Source organism: Lytechinus variegatus, chromosome 2 (genome assembly GCF_018143015.1).
Source record: "Lytechinus variegatus isolate NC3 chromosome 2, Lvar_3.0, whole genome shotgun sequence".
In the NCBI taxonomy this organism is placed as follows: domain Eukaryota; kingdom Metazoa; phylum Echinodermata; class Echinoidea; order Temnopleuroida; family Toxopneustidae; genus Lytechinus; species Lytechinus variegatus.
In genome coordinates, this window is record NC_054741.1 from 9,741,138 (window position 1) to 9,761,639 (window position 20,502).

Genomic DNA, 20,502 nt, shown 5'->3' on the forward strand with positions numbered 1-20,502 from the left:
TTTTCAATTTTTACTTTATATATTCAATTATATTTAAGGGGGTCACAAATTATGTTTGAATTTGAAACACTACAGTATGGATTGGCACGGTCGGTAAAATAAAGTTTCTTTGGCTTTTTTGGAGTAAAGATATTTCTGGTGTAAAGATAATAAGCAGTGGTAAAAAAAAGAGACAATATCTAGTTTGAAGATAATATGCGCAGTAAAATAAAATCAAAGGAAAGTGGTGATTACATGAACCTCATCAGCACTGACAAGATGTCATTCTCTGAAAGTTACTATAGCAACAGTCAGACACCACTAATTCTTAACCAACAAAAAACTAAGGATTTAACTGAAATTTTCAGAACTGACAATTTAGTCAGTGTTGAAAACTGTCACAAAACACCCGAGGTGGTCTAAACTTGTAATTAAAACAAAGAAAATATTTTGGAATGGTGAAATAAAAACATGTGGGGAAAATGGAGGAGATAAAAGAGGGGAGGGGGTGGAGGGGAGAGGAATGAATGGGAATCTAGGCATGACTTTGTGTTTCAAAATGGACAAGTAATTCAAAGTTGGGCAAAACTTAAAAAGAGAGAAACATGATGATTGATGCTGCACAGATTTTGTTTTTCTTCTACTTGTACCAAAAGTGAAAAGAACGTGGAAATATGAAATGGCATAACAAATTAAATGTGATTAGTGTGAGTCGAGACAGAAAATGAGAAATCAATATCCAATGCTACAAAATTCCTGTTTTTTGACATTGGCTATATCTTGATCCCTTCGTATTCCTCCAATATGCAATACCTCTGCTTTTTTGTTTGCAATTATATATATTTGTTCTTATAACTTACTTAAACACTGTCTAGCATTGGCTTTTTAAGAGATTTGACATCTGTAGAGCATACTAGCCATCAACAACAGTTATCCCATTAATCATCCAGCAGAGATTCATAAACAGAAGTTATTTAATTTTTATGGAAAATTTTCCTTTGTCTCGTGTAATAAAGTCCTTATCTCACTACCCGTGCTCTAAACCTTGGCCAAATCATGCAATGGAAAGTTTGAAATTTGAATTGTGGTACAATTTAATCAGCTGAGGACCAAATATGCAGCTTTATGAAAGGGATTTTCTAAAACTTTGCACTGTTAAAGTCTGGTGTCATCTGAAATATCAAGATGACTGACTTCCTAAGGACCCTCACTACACCTCTGCTTTGCTTGATTGGGGATACATCTATCTGCACCCTGACATGGTCTATGGTGTTAATTGGTGAGATTTGTTGATGCAATCATGCCCAGGCAAATTTTTAGAATTTTTGCTTAATTACTGGGTATAAGTTGGATGAATTGTACTGGCTCCCAAACATAAACAATAGGCTTTTATGGAATAAAGGCCTCTCCTTTACCTTTACGAGCAGATGCTGGAAGAGGGAGAATAAAAGTGGGAAATTGGGTGGTGGTTAAGAAATTACTACAGACATACAAACATACATACACACACACACACAAACGTATTGCCTGTCGAGGACCATTTCACACTTAAAAGAACAAATTAAAACTTGCTTTCATTTATCAACGAAAACTTCATACTTTTTTTAAATAAGAAAAAGGGGATTTTCTGCCAGCTACAAGTACAATCTACACTGGATGTTTTCTTCCCCATATAATATGCACCGTATTAAGCTACTATATCAAAATCCATTGTATGTAATTGGAAAATGTGAACTTGGCACCCCAAATTATGCAATTCAATAGACCTCAATTTTCTCTGGTATTTTTAAATGATCATGCATGATCCCAAACAGACAATACGAATAGTGCAAACTACATTATCTAAGGTGCTTGTCTCTACTGGAAGCATACAGAACCTCAAAGGATTCTTGAGGGGAACGTCTATATATATATGTAAAACATTCATACTATTAGCAGCCACATTACATGACTTGGATTACACTGCTTTGACATGCATATACCACACCGCTGATGCGGTTAAGTTTAGCCATGCTTGTAAATACACCACAAAGTACAGTAATTCTTTGAACTGTCAGAGACCTTGAGTCTATCATTCTTTCATTATTGGTAAACAAGACTTTATTCTACTCTTTGAATTTTCAAAATTTCAAAATATTCTTATCCAATTTGATAATTAGAAGGACAATCAAAGTACAAAGAAATCTTTTACCTTACATTCCAACCTATTCTATATTCTATTCTAAAACTAATGAATCAATAGGTAATTATATAAGCCAATCCAGCATAATACCATATATAACTGTATAACAAGAACCCATCATATTGAAATAACTGATATGGAATACAGAAGATATTAGAGGAAAATAACAAAATTGAATATTATTCAAAACAAACACCATCAGAAAAATCACCCTAAAAGCTGATGAGATTGCCATTATATTTCTAATCGAAGTGAATGTTACACTGCAAAATAATCAGAACAATGGATTCACAATTGACAATGTCCATATCAATGCACTGCAACCTGTCTGGTCCCAATCTTGTAGAAATTAGGACAAATTCATCTTGTCAACTATGGAAAGCCAGTAGCAACGTAATCAGTCAACTAAAAGCAGCATTTCTTTGGTATGCTGTTAAAATCTTGTATATCAACATTAAAAAAGATCATCATTTTACAATTATATGGCAATGGTGGCAACCATATCCATATATATTAAAGCAATCTAATTCATGCACAGAACACTGTAGAAGAAAATTGCCACTTATGTTTTTTCTGAGCTATCGTAAAATGTTCATATTTTAGAGATACAAGATTTTAACAGCCAAGCCACGATTGCTGTCCTTGAACTTGGTTGGTTGTTCTTCCAATACACTCTAGGTGAGCACTTACTGGAGGTCCCTTACATCAGATCTTGACAGATGCACACAGACAAACTTGTTCTCGCTGGCTTTCGATAGATAACACTGATTAAATCAAACTTTCTTTTTTAATGGGGCCAAGAATACTGCATCGCATCATACTAGTACATAGAGAAATTTTAATGAATAAAAAACAGATAGCGAAATTTCGATAAAAAGTTTTGAGAAGTTGGATATGCGCTAACTTTTGGCCCCAAATGTATAAAATCAATGCTTCACTTGGCAAAGAAATTTTGGCCAGTAATGTCCCACAAAGTTTGGTCTAGGATAGCCATTAGGGACACTGTCAATTGTGAACCCACTGTTATGTGTAAAAGCAACAGGAATCAGGAATTTGTCAAGTTATTTCAAGATTATGGGTTGCAATTTTCGACACAATCTCTGCCACTCTTCCCTATAATTCACCAAACCATTGTTAAGACTTACATGCGCTGCTTGAATTTGTGGCGCTAGTTGAGGTGTTGGGTTGCGTACTCATGACTGGTGGCATCGATCTGTTCTGTTCCTTCACAACTGGATCTAATGAGGGAGGGGGTAAGGAAGAGGATGTGGTTTCAGTTGAGGAAGAGGGGAATGACAATTTACAGATATGACATGTTGTTACAATATTGGAAGTGATAGAAAGGCTAGTTTGGATATCAAATATAAAATAAATTACTTGTAAAGAGATTGAGGGAAAACACAAACACAGTGACAAAAATTAATATTCATCAACCAAACCACTAAAAATAGGTTACATAATGAAATTCTTTATGCTTTAAAAAATTTGCTTAAAGGAAACCAAAACCCAAGAAGAGAAGTAATCTTATTGGAAAGAGTAAAATGAGAGGAACAATTTTTAAAAAAGTTCATAAAAATCGGTTAAGAAATAAGCAAGTTATGGGAATTTGAAAACTCTTGTTGTACTTTCAATGGGCATCGTCAAATTGGAAAACGTGCTTTAAAATGGCTGATTTTCCTCATCTTTCAAATTGCATCTTGCCTCCTTCTGAGCACAACATATGTCATGGGAAAATATAATCCACACCATATATGTCAAGGTCAGGAGGAGATAATGTGAAATATGTAAAATAAAGGGGAAAATCTGAAAATATGTGTACAAAACAAATGGAGAGTTGTCCACAAAATCAGCCATTTTGAAGCACGTTTGCCAATTTGAGGATCCACATAGTAAGTACAACAAGACTTTTTAATCGTCCATAACTTGCTTATTTCATAACCGATTTTGATGAAACTTTTTTAAATTGTTCCTCTCATTTTACTCTTTCCAATAAGATTGCTTCTCTTCTTGGGTTTTGGTTTCCTTTAATTGTGGAATGCAAATCAAACTTTCACACATTTGCTCCTCTGCTTTCTCTTTTTCTTTATAGAAACAACCTTTTGTTTGGGTTGGATTCCTGTTCAAATACCAATGCTATGCTCAAATGCAAAATCGTTATAAATACAAATGAAAATGTGAGAACATGATCCTTGTCCTTACAGAAGTAAGGGTGTTCCATGGCTTCCCTTGCAGTGTGTCTCTCCTGGTGATCATAACGTAATAGTTTATCCAGGAAATCAAGAGCCTCTGGACTGACTAGATGCTGGTTTTCACTGTGGACAAACCGTTCCCATCGTTTATGTGAATGCCTGTAGATTGGGATGAAAGATAAAGGGGGTAATGTAAATAATTCCGTTGAGATAAAGGTGGATCTTATTAAAGCCTGCTTAACCCCCAAACCCAAAAGAAAATGGGGGAAGAAAATGTTATAGTAAAATACCTAATCAGAAACAAATTGAATTACGACAGTAAGTCAAATCTATCCCAGAGGGAGAGAAGGCAATCTACATGTAAATGGGCATCCCTAGCCATCTGATGATACACCTGAGACTATAATTTGTATTCCTTATGGTACAAAAGCCCTGAAACCAATTTATTTTATCCCTGCATACCTGTGGCAAGGTGTCGGGCAATATTTCAACTACAGAAACAAACCTGGTTACAACCCTACTTATCGTTGTGATCTTTACCTTCCTAAGATATCATTGAACCTCGGATCCAGTTCAATCTGATACTTGTCCAGGTACTCATAGAGCTCGTCTGTGCCAAGGACTTTGGTAATCCTCACAAGTTGGTCGTAGTTGTCGTGGCCGTGGAAGAAAGGTTCCTTGCGGAATATCATACTCGCTAGCATACAGCCCAGACTCCACATGTCTAGTGAGTAGTCGTACAGCTGTGGATAAATAATACAGATTGAGACAATGGTTGTTGATAGTTTTCTTTACAATCAATGCCCTGAACACCAACATGTGAAAATAATCTACCGGTACTTAAATAACATTTGTCCAAGGTGGTCCATTTTGCTTTATTTGTGTGACCATTACAAGGTATATAAGTTAAAATATTGCACAATAGTTTAAAAACCCTTTTAATATAACATGTATCATGTGTATCACCTACACCTATTTCACAAAACTTCTCATTTCCCTCTTTTCAAAAGTATTCAACATGTTTTTTTCGTAATATAAGTTCAGTTTTCAATGTTACCATCGTATTGATCTCAATAAACATGGTGATTGTATTCGTCATCATGAAAATCAGAGACAGATAACCTAATTTGTCCTCATGACGAATTAAAGTTCTTATTTTTGTATTATTTCCAGTTAGGCTATACCCATTTTGTCTAATATCTACATCACTTCATACAATTAGATTATTTGTTCATGAACCAAATAGAAGACCAAGTGGAAATTGAGACCATCTGGGCATTAGACTGAAAGAGGTGTAGACTAATTGGGGATTAGACTGTATCTAGTGTAGACCAAACTGAAATTTTGCCAAACTGGTATTTTGCTAAATGGGTTAAGCCCACGTGGTATTAGATTATCAGACTATCTGAACATTAGACCAACCAAAAAGTGAGAGCAAAGCTTTTAGTTTACCTGGTAGTCGACTAGGAGTTCTGGACCTTTGAAATATCTTGATGCTACTCTGACATTGTACTCTTGGCCAGGATGGTAGAACTCTGCTAAACCCCAGTCTATCAAACGTAGCTAAATGGACAGACAGAAAGGAATATACAAGAAATATGATTACATTCTCAACATTAAATGATTACTTCAAAAGTAAGAAGTGAGTTTCCAAGTATTAGTGACCATATCAAGAAGTTTTCCCACCTCTGTGTGTGTGTTTACTGTGTACCAAGTCAATTGGAAAGGAAATGTGTCACCAGCACTAACAAAATAAACAGCAGTGAATGGACAGGTGAAATATTTCACAATAATGCAGAAATAGTCATATTTGGCTATGTACAACCCATCTGCTTCCTGGTCACTTGAAACAAGTAGAAACTGAATAATGCTTTGGGAAAAACATACATGTACAATCAATGTACTGTAATCTACGCACAATCATAGAATGTATTATTACCTTCTCAATTATGTAAATTTATTCAAAATCTTTATTTCGGATACACTTGAAGGGAAAATTACGTTACAAAATGACAACCCTTCCCTTCAATGAAATCAATCATATTTAAGAAAAAAAACAAAAACAGATTCATTTAAAAAAGGGAAAAACAAATTTTAACTTGGTGTTGCTGGGGTCGACTTGTTCTTAAAAAGAAATTCCTAGAGGTGATTCTCATAGATTTAAGTATGTCTCAGAGTCGCATTTAAATGCAGACATGTACATGATATGCAATGCACAGTCTTATTGATCAATACGCAGTAGTGTGTGTCCTCTTGGCATGATCTGACCATTGCTGTCAATTCACCTTTCATAAAATAATCAAAACATATTTGTTCACATACCCAAAAGATGAATGGGGGAGTACATGCATGTGTACACATCTTGCAAACATACATGTATGCACATTTTATGACATGAATTAAGAAACAGCTTTAACAGAGTTGAAATTACCAAGAATGAATTGCAGCAACTTTTAAGACCGAAACGTACTTTCTGTACTCAAATATACTGTTCATATAGTTTTGAAATGCACCTACATACTAAAACTGTTAGTTAGCTGTCATTTAGAATGATGAAGTAGTTAATCATGATAGAGAAATCTACTTCTAACAAAAACATCTGTCAAAAGTGAGGCATTAATTTATATATATGAAAAAAAATATCCTAAGCTTAGTTTATAACCGAGTATGACAAATAGAGTATTGATAGCAAGGTCAAATGAATAGTACTGATTTGTATGCTGGCTCTACTCTATATTGGAATGTACACATGTAAAGGGAATCAACCATTTTCAAATTGGTATTGCATATGTGTTGGAATCACTGACCAGAAAGGAAACTTGAGGAAACTGGTGACTTGACTTTGATAATATCTATAGAACTATAAAATGTTATAAAAATTTTACAAATGGGTCTACATGTAACACCATACACCCTTTTACACTAAAAAGCACAATCAAATGCAGAGTACACGAGCAAATGATTTCACTTTATTTTTCAAAACTGATTACACATGAAAAATCAGCTGGCATATCAATTTTGGTTAGGGGAGAAGGAAGGAACTGGCTGTTTTGAGTTGAGGAATAATAACACTGAATCTTTCTTGATAAATACTTTGTTTACAACTGTCTTCCGAATGTGTCCTTCTCCCTGCAAAAATTGCTTGAATTATCACATGGATAGTAACCTTTCAACAAAAAATGAAGTGAAGGTGAACAATAACTAGGTATTGAAGTGTGGATTCTAAGCACATGTTTACGTCAAGACAATCCCATTCCAGTCAACTCCAGCATCATTAAAACATAAGGTCAATGATGAGGACAGAGAGAAAGAAAGATGGTCGGGAGAATAGTCTGCAAGCTCAGACTTAAATTTGACACTTTAAACAATCATACTGTCTAGAGTGAACTACAAACTCTCCCTGAGGCAGCCACAGTATATACATGTAGTGAATATAGTCTCGCTACATGTACTTCAGACTCGCTATCATGCGATATGTAATTGCGAAAACCAAAGGTCTGTGCCTGTAGACTACTACAGGTTGGAGGCAGTGGGATGGGTATTGGTCATAGAAGGCAGATAAGACAAAAGAGAGGGAGAGAGAAGGGTGGAGGAGTGGGTAGGCAGCTACAATCTTTAGTGGTGGGAGGAACGGATAAAAAGAGAGTGATTGCACAGATGCAGTGCATAGAAGATAAGTGCATCATGACTGATACATCATACTCCAAAATTTCATTCCAATATTATACGTGGGAATTTGACCCCAAATTAGAGGCTCAAACACAATTCAATTTCAAATGAAAGAGAAAAATGGGAATATATGTCAATGACAAAAGGTGAAAGAAACTGTAGGACTATGGAATAAAAAGCTGCAGTTTTACACCCTTATTAAACCCTTCATAACACATAAATAATCATTTTAGAAAAAAAGGGTGCTCCAGGCTGAAATATGATTTGAACAGATTAAGAAAAATCAGACAAATGAAACACTTAAAATTTGATTGAAATCGGACAAGGAATAATAAAGTTGTGGCATTTTAAAGATTTACATTATACTGCTGAAACAGTTCTAGGCATGTCTTCATGAATATTCAATGAGCAACTGATGTCATACCCCCATTTGTTATTTTGTATTTCAAATTTTCAATATATAGAATTAGGTTTATTCATATTTTTTACTTCAAAAACCAAAAATTTGGAAGAAGAACTGATCTATTGCATTACATATTCATTGCTGCATATTAATTCATTACAACAGAGACATATCATTCTCAAATGTATGAAAAAGTGAAACAATTATGATTTAATTTAATAACATAAGGAAAAGGAATGTGGGGATGTGACATCAACTGTTTTGAGTGTTCCACAGAATATTGCTAAACTTTAAAATTTAATAACTTTGCTATTTTCTATCAGATTTTGATGAAATTTTCAGCATTTTGCTCTGTGAATTTTACTCTGTTCATTTAGATATAAATATTTTCAGCCCCGAGTACCCCTTTAAACATGTCTTCCACACTACTACTCACCCGTCTGTTTTCATGATCTATCATGACGTTGTGTGGTTTGACATCACGATGCATGATACCCATACTGTGACTGTAATCTAAAGCCTGTTAACATAAATTAAAAATCAGCTTTTAAAATCTGAAATTGCAAAAAAACCCATTAATCAATAGAATTTCCCTCCAAATTGCAATGCTCTTCAAATATGCAGACATAAGACATATCATTTTGCATTCTGCATAAAAGGGTTTTTCCCTGCAGGAGTTTGGTTCCAAAACGATAAACATCTACTCTCGATGAAAACCAATTTATAATAAATCAGAGTATTATTCAGATACGTGTATTCGAACAAAAGATTTAACCTCAATCTTGAAAGCAACCATGAAAGATGCACTTTCTAATATTTTATATTGGTGTGTTGGCTCAGTGGTAGAGCGTCCATCTCGTCGGGAGTTCAAGCCCCCGCCGCATCAGACCAAAGACATAAAATAATGTGAGATGTTGCTACCTTGTTTGGCGTTCAACATTTAAGGGATAGAGCCTCTTCGATCTGGCGCTGCACATTGGCCGCCGGGCTCATGATATATTGGGCGAAATGAATTTTCGGAATGTTTCTATTCTCAGATTTCTACTTTGAACAATATGGAATTTTTATATTGCCTTTCCATAGACTTTGCAGATTTCTTCTATTATCGCATATCGATTATGCTCCCTTTGCCAAAAGCTTGCATTTGTAATTGGACTTTTCTCAAATAAGTGTGATTATGAACAAAAATCTGTATAGTCAATGGTTGTATACCATGGTACATTGAAACTGCTCTTGAGAATATGGCCCTATAAGTTTGGGGAACCATCCACTTAATTGTAGAACTGCCCAACAAGAGTGATATGATTTTAAAATCCTAATTGATCATAAAGCATAAAAACAGAATTTCTTACCTTAAGAAGTTCAAACAGGTAGTACCTGATTTCATAGTCTTTTAACGTTTGGTAAAGTTGCTGAATGGGTGAAACGGATGGAAAGAGAAAGAAGGGGGGGGGGGGTTATTTCTTAATCTATAATCTACAGAAGTATTGCATATATGACAAATATTCAATTTACAGAATGTGCTTCAGAAAATTATTGATCCTACCTACAAGAAAAACCCTATTTCTAATCTCAAACTTGATCATCAAAAGCATGTCAGGAAATGAGATGTGCTACTACGAATTCCATTTAAATATTCATGTATACAGCCACGCTCGCCGATTGTATTAATTATCTGTGATGTCATAGACGGTAAAATGGGAGACCTGAAATATTTCACAGAGAAGGGGGAAAAAACATTCACATGTCATTCTAATTATAGTTCCATTGTTTTTACTGAAGTGCAAATGAGGGACCTAAATTTAGAAACTCCTGTCTGTGCAAGTGAGTTCATGGGCAAATAACATGAAAATGATCTAATCTTAATACAGTTCCATTCATTTCCGCTTGACAAAAATAAATGGGAAAACAAAGTAAATGAAACTATGTAGTAAAACACTACTTTTAATGGAGTCATTGTTGTATGAAGGGGGACCTGTCTGTCAACCTAGAAATGGGCCTACGTTTACACATGAATTTTTTTCATTCGGTTGGTACAGTTCCTCAAAAAGTATGTACCGAAAATCTCATTAAAACATATGCACATGACTATATGTATATGATTTTTCATTCATTGCCTGTCAGTTTTAGAGCGCATAAACTAAGGTGTTCCATATACATGTATACGCACCCATTAATCTAAAAAAAAAAATTGAGGCTTTTACATAGAATGCCTGATATTCAACATATTCACCATTTTGACTTGATTTTCACCTGTCTCTGTACCAAGGTGAAGTTTGTGGTCTTTACTAGGCTTCTCTGATAACGATCTTACACATAGTGTATACGTGGGTAAAGAGCCCTACACTGACTTGCATGACCCTTTTTAATGCAATGAAATTCTTTATTAATATCAGTGTAATAATTGAATTTCCAAGATATGTTGCTGACTTGCCACTTCATCTTTGAAAATCAATACCAAGAATTGTACTTTATTATTATCTATAATTTCTTCTTTTAATGATACTATTTAATATTTGGTATACCTTTGTCTGCTGGAATGAAAATAATGTTAGATCATTAATTACCATCACAGGTATTTTTTTAACCAAAATTAGTTCAAAAATGGCTAACACATGCAAATGCATAGCGAGTATTAGTATGGGGATACTCTCATATGAAAGAACCAATGAGATTTCTGATTGTACTGATCTGTATGTGATCAGTGCCCATTCTATGAGTGTAGTTCCAGACAATATTATTTTACTAAAAAGTCACACTATAATGTAAGTGGAATGTCTAATGATGTCTCAAACTGACTTTCATGAATTTAGACAAAATGAAACCACTTTCAATTGGTTTTATGCCATTTCACCTAATGCTACTACTGCTCACCATAACTTTTAATACACTGGTTTTATCAACTGAAACATGAAAGAACTGATAAGATTTTTTTTTAAAGGAAAATAACAGAAATTTCCTCAAGAGTTGTTCAGATATCCTTACCTTGAAATCTGTGTTGTTGACATACTCGAATATAAGAGCTGGCGTCCGGGACTGGGTGATTGAAAATAAGGGAAAAATAGAAATCTCAAGTTATAGTTCTCCACAACACAGCTCAGCACAACCAAAACTAAATGTATTGCATAAGTACAAGACTATTATGTACCCCACTATTGACCAAGTTATGGCCTTAAGTGGGTTAATTTAAGGCCTGTTGTGAACCTTATATAAAAATATTGTCTAAAAAATAAAAAATGGCCATGTCATCCTAATTTACAGCTGGTTTACTTTGGTTTTATTTTTGCAACTATATTGCTGCAGTTGAATAAAAAAAAACTATAAAAACAAATTTCCAACTGGAGTATTTTCAATCTATTGAATAGAACCTACTAATGTTGATAGATCACAAACAAAAACCCTTCCAAATCACCATAGTTCACAATTGTACAAGATTATTTTTTTTTAATTATTATTTACAATGTGCATGCATGAATTTTCTCAAGAGTTACCTCTGGGAATTCCTTCTTACATGGAAGAAAACAAAAATTTACCACAGAGAGCAATAAACCTGCGAGCTCGAGTGCTGTGAGCCGGGGGAGGGGGGGGGCTAATTAGTACAAATATATATATATATATATGTGCCATGTTGAGACACCCATTTTCAGCCTAAATTTCTGTTCCAAATCATCACCAATTTAGAAAGCCATAGAAATTTCTATTTTTTCCCGTTCCAGAGACAAATTTATGATTTGTGGTTCCAGTGCACTACCATAGCCACTACCTTGTACGATATGATAAGTTCCGGAGACCCCAATTTTCAATGTTGTCAGTTCCAGAGCATTGCATATTTTTATTCAGCAATCGTTTATCCACGAGCCGTTCCAGAGACCCTCATTTTAAGACAGAGATTTAGGTCCAGATCCCCTCTTAACGACTTTGGTGTGGCACATAGGTATAATATAATATTCGAATAGCCCCCCCCCCCTCAGCTGTGAGTTTAAAAAAGAATTAGCTTGAAGTTCAATCGCTGTGCATTTATTTCACTCCCTATTACACTGCTGTATCACGATTTCATATTGAGGGAATACTTATTGTCTGAGCTGACATGTATGGAATGTGAACGGTAGTACACTGTGTGGGGGTATGTGTGCAGGAATGGGAGAGACTACATGGTGCACTATTTATGCGTGACAGAGAAAGAGAGATAGAGAGGGAGTGTTACAGTATGCTTGCCTTGGGTAGTGCATTCTGAATTATAAGATCCTCAGTAGTAGGTACACAATATCATGCCTATGATTGTACATGGGTTTTACTAACAAGATCTCAGCTTATTTTATTTTCAGTATTAACAAAATTGAATGAAGAACTACAGATTACTCTAATTTGTCATTTTTAAGTGTCTTTATTTTTCTGCTGAAAAGAATTAGGCTACAGTGCTACACAAGTCTGTTGTGCATGCACGTGTATTATTGTATGGGTTTTAATATCAAGATCTCAACTCCTGTACATTCTCTGCATTTCACTATGAAATTTTATTATGTGTATATTGCTCTATAAATCTGTCAAGCTTAGAAATCCTTCCTTTTGTTTTGCAAAGATTCATGTACATGTATACACATAAAAGTCTGTAAAGACTTGCAATTAATTATATGAACAAAGGTACCAAGCACATGGGATGGGAAATATATCTATCTTTTATCAAATGGGTTTATTATTGTGAACAATTATATTTTTTCTTAAAGTTTAGATATCATACATGCATAATTCATGCATTTTTTTTCTTTTTGTTTGCAAACTATATTTATACAAAAAAAATCACTATGCTTTCTTCTTCTTTTATTTGAATTTCATTTTCATTTCTTTCTTTTTCTTTTGTTGCATTGATTAAACATTGTGTACGATAATTCTTCACAGGAAATTGTTTCTATTAATCAAAGTTCAGGCGTCATTTCGGACATTGCAACTTGCCTTCAGGCATGTTACCTACAGAGTAACACAGCACTGGCAAAAACATAAGTGATCACATGACATAATACTTAAAGGGACATATCATAGCAGACAAAACTCACCACTGGATCTTTGACAATGGCTTGTAGTGCTATGATGTTAGGGCCTCCTCTTAGGTTTTCCAGGATCTTGATTTCTCTCTTAATTTTCTTCTTTTTTACAGGCTAAAAGATGAAGGGGTAAAAAAGAACAAAAATATTATTTAGCATTTGAGGAAAGGAGTGAAATAGTGTTGAAAACTTTCACTCTTGCACAAGGGAAATACAAGCATGATTGTGTGACAGACACTCAAGCTGATGCGACCTGAAAAGAAATTAGGGGTAAATAGTACCTAACAGGACAGGGGATACAAAAACAACTCTATTCAGCATTTGTTTCTTTTCACTGTGGAAAAATACTTGCGGTTTTACAAAGGCTATATCACTTTATGTAATGTATTATCAGATCTATATAAATACACCCAATGATGATCTATTAAATTTTGAGAGAGCAACGTCGATCCAATGGCATAACTTCAATTCAAATTGAAAGTAATTTGCATGCATCATAAATACCACATGCATGTCTCCAATGGTTACACAATTGCGGTAAGATAAATGTATTGAAATGAACAAATATAAATTTTCAACAACTGCAATTCCAAGTGCAGATCAGTACTGTCCCCCAAAGAAATCCAAACTCAGAGGGCTAATTATCGAATATTATATACAATATCTTAAAATTACTACTTTAACAGGGCTTCATTTTTGAGGAGCGCGATCGTACATGCACTCCTACCGTACTCCTCAAGCCATACATGTAGTCAAGAGCACTAAAACCAGCGCTTCATGGTTTTTCTTTGCAACCAGCACAACTACAGAGCGTCGCTTTCTGATGTCTAACAGAAAATTCCAAGGGTGTTATTTCTCAAAACGCTGTGTGGCACCGGTTCTCACTGTAAGTTCGATAAAGAAAAAGTTGTTGGCGCAGATCCTACAATTTTAATTGTGAAATTTGAATTTTCAGCAAGGATTTTTGGTGAGTGTAGTGCCTGTGTATACACATGTATGTGTTTGGTGTGTGTTGCAATGATGATTGACTTTGCTACACTGGCACAGATTATGAAATAAGTTGACATGTTGAATTACAGGTGCGTTACTTTAATGTTATGTTAGCTACGAAGCTGTACAATGCATAATATCCAATATTTTCAAAAAAATCATTTTCAAGTAAGTTTTTATCAAATAAGAAATTGAATACTGAAAGTACCAATTCTGTTCAAATTTGATAAACTTCATCCTTCCTTAAGCAATTCAATTATTTGATGGACAATTGTAAATTAGAACTAAAACATCCAGGTCAATGCAGGAGACAAAACAAACAGATCTAAATGAACAATTAACAATAAATTCAAAAAATCATTTAACAATAAAGGAAAATGAATAGGGCTGGGACTAAAACCCGGGTACCCAGGTCCCGCCCGGAAGCCTCGGGTACCCGGGTAGAAAAATCAATACCCGATACCCGAAAATTGCTCACCAGTATAACGCACATTTGATTTGTATTACGTAGTGCGAGACATGGTTGTAAACTCATCACAAAAGTACACAAGTCTCATTTTAAATCTCACCAATTACCCTCCAAATATCCATAAATATACTAGTTTTTCAAGTGACGATAATGTGACTGAGATCGTTCAATCGTCGCCATGTTTCTTTTGCGGCGCAGTGACGTCATCCAGCCACTGCGTTGCAAGCCAATTTATGAATGAAAATATAGAAAGCATGCGCATTGCAAGCCCAGCCCCACGCAGTATTCCGTCAAAACAAGTCTAAAAATACTCTGTCACCTCGTACCAAAATCGACCTAGAATTCCACTTTCCTTTCATATCATATGAATTATGAAAGGTATTCTCAGAGGATCTGTTTTCTCACCGATACCACGCAGGTAAGCAAATTTTATTACTTCTTGCTTTTCCGTCAAAATCTTACGAAGTAGCGTCGATGTTGCATCGTGTTTGTGAGTTTGGAGAATCTATCGCTACGTGAACAAAGTCAATTGATTTCTGGGTTTCGGAGCATACGAGGCGCCAGCCTATCACGTTCTTGATACCATTTTCAGTTCATTATAAACCGAAAATAGTAACACGATCGTGATTGGCTGGCGCATTTGACGCCCCGAAATCCGGAAATCGATAGACTTTGTTCACGTAGCGATAGATTCTACAAACTCACGAACACGATGTAATATCGATGCTAGTTCGTACGATTTTGACGGAAAAGCAAGAAGTAATAAATATTTTCTTACCTGTGCGGTATCGTTGAGAAAACAGATCCTCTGAGAATACCTTTTATAATTCATATAAAATATAGAAAAGTGGAATTCTAGGTCGATTTTGGTACGAGGTGACAGAGTATTGCAGACTTGTTTCGATGGAATACTGAGTGGCGCATGGGAGGCTTGCAATGCGCATGCTTACTATATTTTCATTCATAAATTGTCCTGCATTGCATTGGCTTGATGACGTCACCAATGGGGTTTTTTCACCAGTCATATTTTGAGCGACATGATTTTCGGGTACCCGGCCGAAAATTACCACAGGTACCCGAAGAGAAAAAAACCCGAAAGTCCCAGGCCTAAAAATGAATAGCAATTAAATAAACAATGTTAAACATTAAATGAAGTGGTAAACAAGAAGGACAAACTGTGATGCAAAACCATGCGCTGAATCCTGCGAAAAAAGAATGGCTCTGGAAAAATAAGGCAAAAGCGATTTTGTGTCTTGCCGGTCGCCCACTTATGAAAATAACCAGAAATATTGTGATTTGCGAAGGCACGCAACAGAATTGTATCGAAACTTCATTGTGAAATGATTGGGATGGAATAACACTTGTCATAAGAGCCTTTCACATAAACTTTTAATGTTCACCCAAAATGACCTTACCATGTGACCTCTGTCTGCAACATAACATGCAAAATGGACTTACGGTTCCGGAGTTCCGGAGTTAGGTGCCATAAGAGTCTTGCATGTAAACTTTAACGTTGACCTGAAAATGACCTTTGACCTCACCATGTGACCTCCGACTGCAGCATAACATGCAGGTCCCCCAAGTCCATCTACCCTCCAAGTTTGGTTGGAAAGCGACTTACAGTTGTGGAGTTATGTGTTGTTAGGTTTGTGACGGACGGACGACAGACGGACGACATTTGGATCCCTAAGTCTCGCCTTCACCTACGGTGGGCGAGACAAAAATGGCTCTGGTAAAATGAAAAATGGCTCTCACAAATTTTTCAAAATAGCTCTCTAGAAAAAAAACCCTGGAATTTCAACCCTGCCCAGCTCAAAACTGTGCACTAACGTAGCAGCTTCACCGGCCGGAGCGGCAGCGCACACCAGCTTGTTGATCTATCTGGGGTCCTAAAGCTAGTTACGCACTTAACACACCAACGAAGACGCATTCAAAATGGGGAAAATACAAATGTAGAGGGTACAAATGAATGTGGGTCAAATGGTCTATCAGTTAATTCCTAGACTTGGGAGCATTTAAAGGACCTTGATGGATGCTTGTGATGAATGAAGACAAAACACTCAAATAAAAGAAATGCTAAGATAAAAACATTTTTTTGATTGTCATTTGTGGTCGTTTGTTTGTGTTTTGCATAAATAATGAATAGGTACAGCATTTCATTACAATTTTATGGAAAAAAGATATTTTAGCAATTGGCAATTTTTATTAAATTAAGCTCCTCAAAGAGCACAGGAGAATGCTAAAGTATCCTCAAGGAGCACAGGAGAATGCTAAAGTATCCTTTGCCCTAAGAAAAATTTGTAAAATTTGAAAATATATCTAAAACTCATCTACTGAAGTCCTCATTCATGCATTTATTAGTTCACTTCTTGACAGTTGCAATAGCCTGCATATGGCGCTCGTGGGCCGCTGAGTTGTTATCGCTCGGCAATAATTTCGGGGAAGACATTAAGATTTTATGTCGCCCCCGAAAGCATGATTTTGGGTGATTTCGGGGGCGAATTTAGGCATTTCCGGGGCAAATTTGCCCGCCGCCCCCGTGTAATTTTTTTGCTGATATGAAAAAACAACTTATACATACATGTCCATGCTCCTCTGATCATAATACATGGCTCAAAAAATTTACAATATGAAGTCAGGTACAAATCTTTTTTTAACCTTTCTTCAAGTTTTAGTAAGTATGGCTGAGATAAAACTTTTCCTGATTCCTCAGATGAGTGATTGCTTTGTCACTGGACTTGGTCACCTTGAAAGCCCTTTTCAAATGAATGCAAGGCTGAAAGTTATTTTCCTTGACTCACTGATCAGTTTCCATTCAATTCACCCATGGTATCTGCATCTCATCTTACAATTTAGTCAAGCTTGAATCAATACTATTACTAAAAAAAAAAGATTAAGCAGTAGGACTTTCATATCCTGGTAAATTTAGATAACGATATTCAATATTTTTTTAAATATCAGCACAAAGCTTAAATTAATCTAAGTCCATGCACTATGTAATAAGCCCCCAAACTGTCAAAAGAGCCTTTATATTAGAAAGAAAAATAACAACCGAATGGTACTTTTGGTCTGCTATATTGTCTGAGATTGTGTTTTCTGACATCAGTTTTAATACCGGTTGGCATATTCAACTAATATTCACACAACATAGAAATTTAGCAGAAAAGTGAAATACCACAGTGTGAGTGCATATCCAAATAATGGCTCCATGACATTTGGGCAATTCCAAGCAAAAGTGGACATTTTCCAAAAATATATATTGGCTCTATTTCAAATCTGGATCAAATATTTCTATCAAAACTCATATGAGATTTCATAAATACAAAAGGGGAACATAATTAGTCACAATTTTTTTTCTGACACATGTCCTTATAGGAGAATCCAAACCATACAAAAAATTCTATACATGGGACTACATATATTGTTTTACTTAATTTCAATTTAACAGAAAACTATTGCTTGTTTTGTAAAATTTTCTTTTGGATAATCTGAAGGTCATCATTTTACATCATATCAAGAGAAAATTTTAAAATATAAGTTCATTTTACGTTGCCTGTGTGTGAAATATTGCAGATGTCAATCCGTAACCGGGTATGGGTTTATGTTTTAAGTTGTAATAAGTGAAAAAATACACCATTTTTTTTAAAGTAATGCAGCATATTAAAGCTAGAACATAGAATCCAATCAATAACTCAACATTGTGATAGCCATTTAAAGTTCATAGAGTTTGAGCAATATGTTTTCTCCTCAAATTGGCATGTCCATTTTACGTCCCTCCGTAACTATGTTTATGAATATTCATTTCAGTGGATCAAAATAACAAATGTTATTTTGAAAAGTGGGTCTCAGCAACTACTGTCAGGTACCATTTCTTTGCAAATAACTATTCAAATATGGGTGATATCTTTGTTTGAATGCTAAAAACTTGTTTCTGAATGTCACTCCGTAACCGTGGAACTGCCCATTTGCTCTGGTGACAATTTGTTCCACTGTAAATTCCACAAATGTAATGACCAACTTCAACCCTACATTCACTATACCCTAAACCTACATGTAACCCTCAACCTACAATGTAACATAAAACCCTACTGCAACTCTAACCCTAAATCTTTAGATGAAATAAAGCCCAGAGCAATTGTCGCCAGAGTAAATGTTGTGCCGGCCAAATAACATTAACACAAAACTGAAATGGCAGAAAAGTGAAATACGACCTTTCTTAATTGCTGGTGTCACTGTTTGAAAAGTGTTTGCAGGCCGATCAATATGGCAGAATATCTTCAGGAAATTCAGATAGCTTTCTTACTGACTGCATTTTAGGCAAGATTTCGAATACCCCCAACCTTACTGGGACCTCTCATAATAGTTGTACATGTATCTTTCCATTTCAATTGTATGTCTCTCTGAACCTGTGCTTTGTGTTTGTATGTGTAGGAAGAAGATCTACTTCAAAAACCTCTCAAATATGCCATCATACAGTAACTGTTACCCTCATATGTATACCCTGTCAGTACTAATGAGGTGAATGTACAAACATATATGTATGGAGATGAGATCTGCCTGTAATGCACATACATGTACGTACATGTAAGCTATTGTATTCATAAAGATATATCTTTAATCAGTAATAATGCTATAATTGTAAATACTGTGAACATGTGACACAAAAGTCAATGTTTAATCAACTTCATGTACATGCAACTTGCAAGTGCTTTTTTAAAGAAAAATATTAAACCATTGCATACTTCAAAAGGTCATCAGTCATTTGTGCTTTACGTGTCCCATGGCGTAGTGCCCAAACAAAATTAAAAGCTAGTTTAAATATTTAAAAATTATATCCATTTTTCTGTTTGCTTCACCATAATATGGCATTCAGTCCCACAAACGGGCATATAGCGCAACATTAGATATTTCATCAAAATTTGATGGAGATAGAGATGATTAAGAGTGATAAGATATTTTAAAGGTTCACTTTAATAATAAAAAAATGCAAATCCTGGCAAGTATGCAAATAAGGGGAATAATGATGTCGTCCACTTACTATTTCTATTCTATTTTATTACCTGTGTGTGTGTGTGTGTGTGTGGGAGGGGAACACTCATGTATGGTATAATGTGGTACAGGGACATGCTGTTTTTACATCAACTCCTTTTTCTAGACCTTGATTTCAGTACTCTAAATACTTACTTCTGCTCAGTCCTGCTCAAAATACCCCTCTTATGAAACATATCTGTTCGCATACATACCGGTACACACTGGGTCCTGAGCCAGTAATTCACACTATCTAGGTTACTTCCTAATTGGTGGCCCTAAATGTGCACCGAAAGCACCTTGCAATAGCAGGGCACTGGCCGTGGCATATACTGGTGATCCAATATAAAAGCGAGAGATGGACTGCAGTCAACTAAACGAAGAGGGCTCACTACACAAATAACGCATGCTCTATCGAGGTGCACAGCGCCTACACACATCGATATGCGTTTCCAGAGTCTTTTGCGCTGCCCGATAGATCCAAGTTTCCCCAATTTTACATCTTGTAATCAGTTCCTTGGACCCCCCATTATGTGGCTTCATGAGGCACACCC

General features: G+C 35.5%; 1 protein-coding gene across 3 annotated transcripts in view; it reads right to left on the reverse strand.

The window, feature by feature from the left end:
• The window catches only part of LOC121407264 (casein kinase II subunit alpha-like), a 37,958-nt gene that overhangs the window by 6,775 nt on the left and 10,681 nt on the right, over positions 1-20,502 (reverse strand). The window contains exons 3-11 of one of the 3 annotated variants that reach the window (XR_005968898.1): positions 13,474-13,575; positions 11,408-11,458; positions 9,775-9,834; positions 8,859-8,942; positions 5,803-5,913; positions 4,891-5,093; positions 4,361-4,509; positions 3,307-3,399; positions 1,317-1,409 (exon numbers count right to left, since the gene is read on the reverse strand). Coding sequence is in view for 2 of the 3 variants with exons in the window: in XM_041598242.1 (XP_041454176.1) it covers positions 1,395-1,409; positions 3,307-3,399; positions 4,361-4,509; positions 4,891-5,093; positions 5,803-5,913; positions 8,859-8,942; positions 9,775-9,834; positions 11,408-11,458; positions 13,474-13,575 (868 nt within the window). In the remaining variant the exon portion in view is untranslated. The remainder of the gene's footprint in view (positions 1-1,316; positions 1,410-3,306; positions 3,400-4,360; positions 4,510-4,890; positions 5,094-5,802; positions 5,914-8,858; positions 8,943-9,774; positions 9,835-11,407; positions 11,459-13,473; positions 13,576-20,502) is intronic. The other 2 variants (XM_041598242.1, XM_041598243.1) reach the window with 2 other exon arrangements.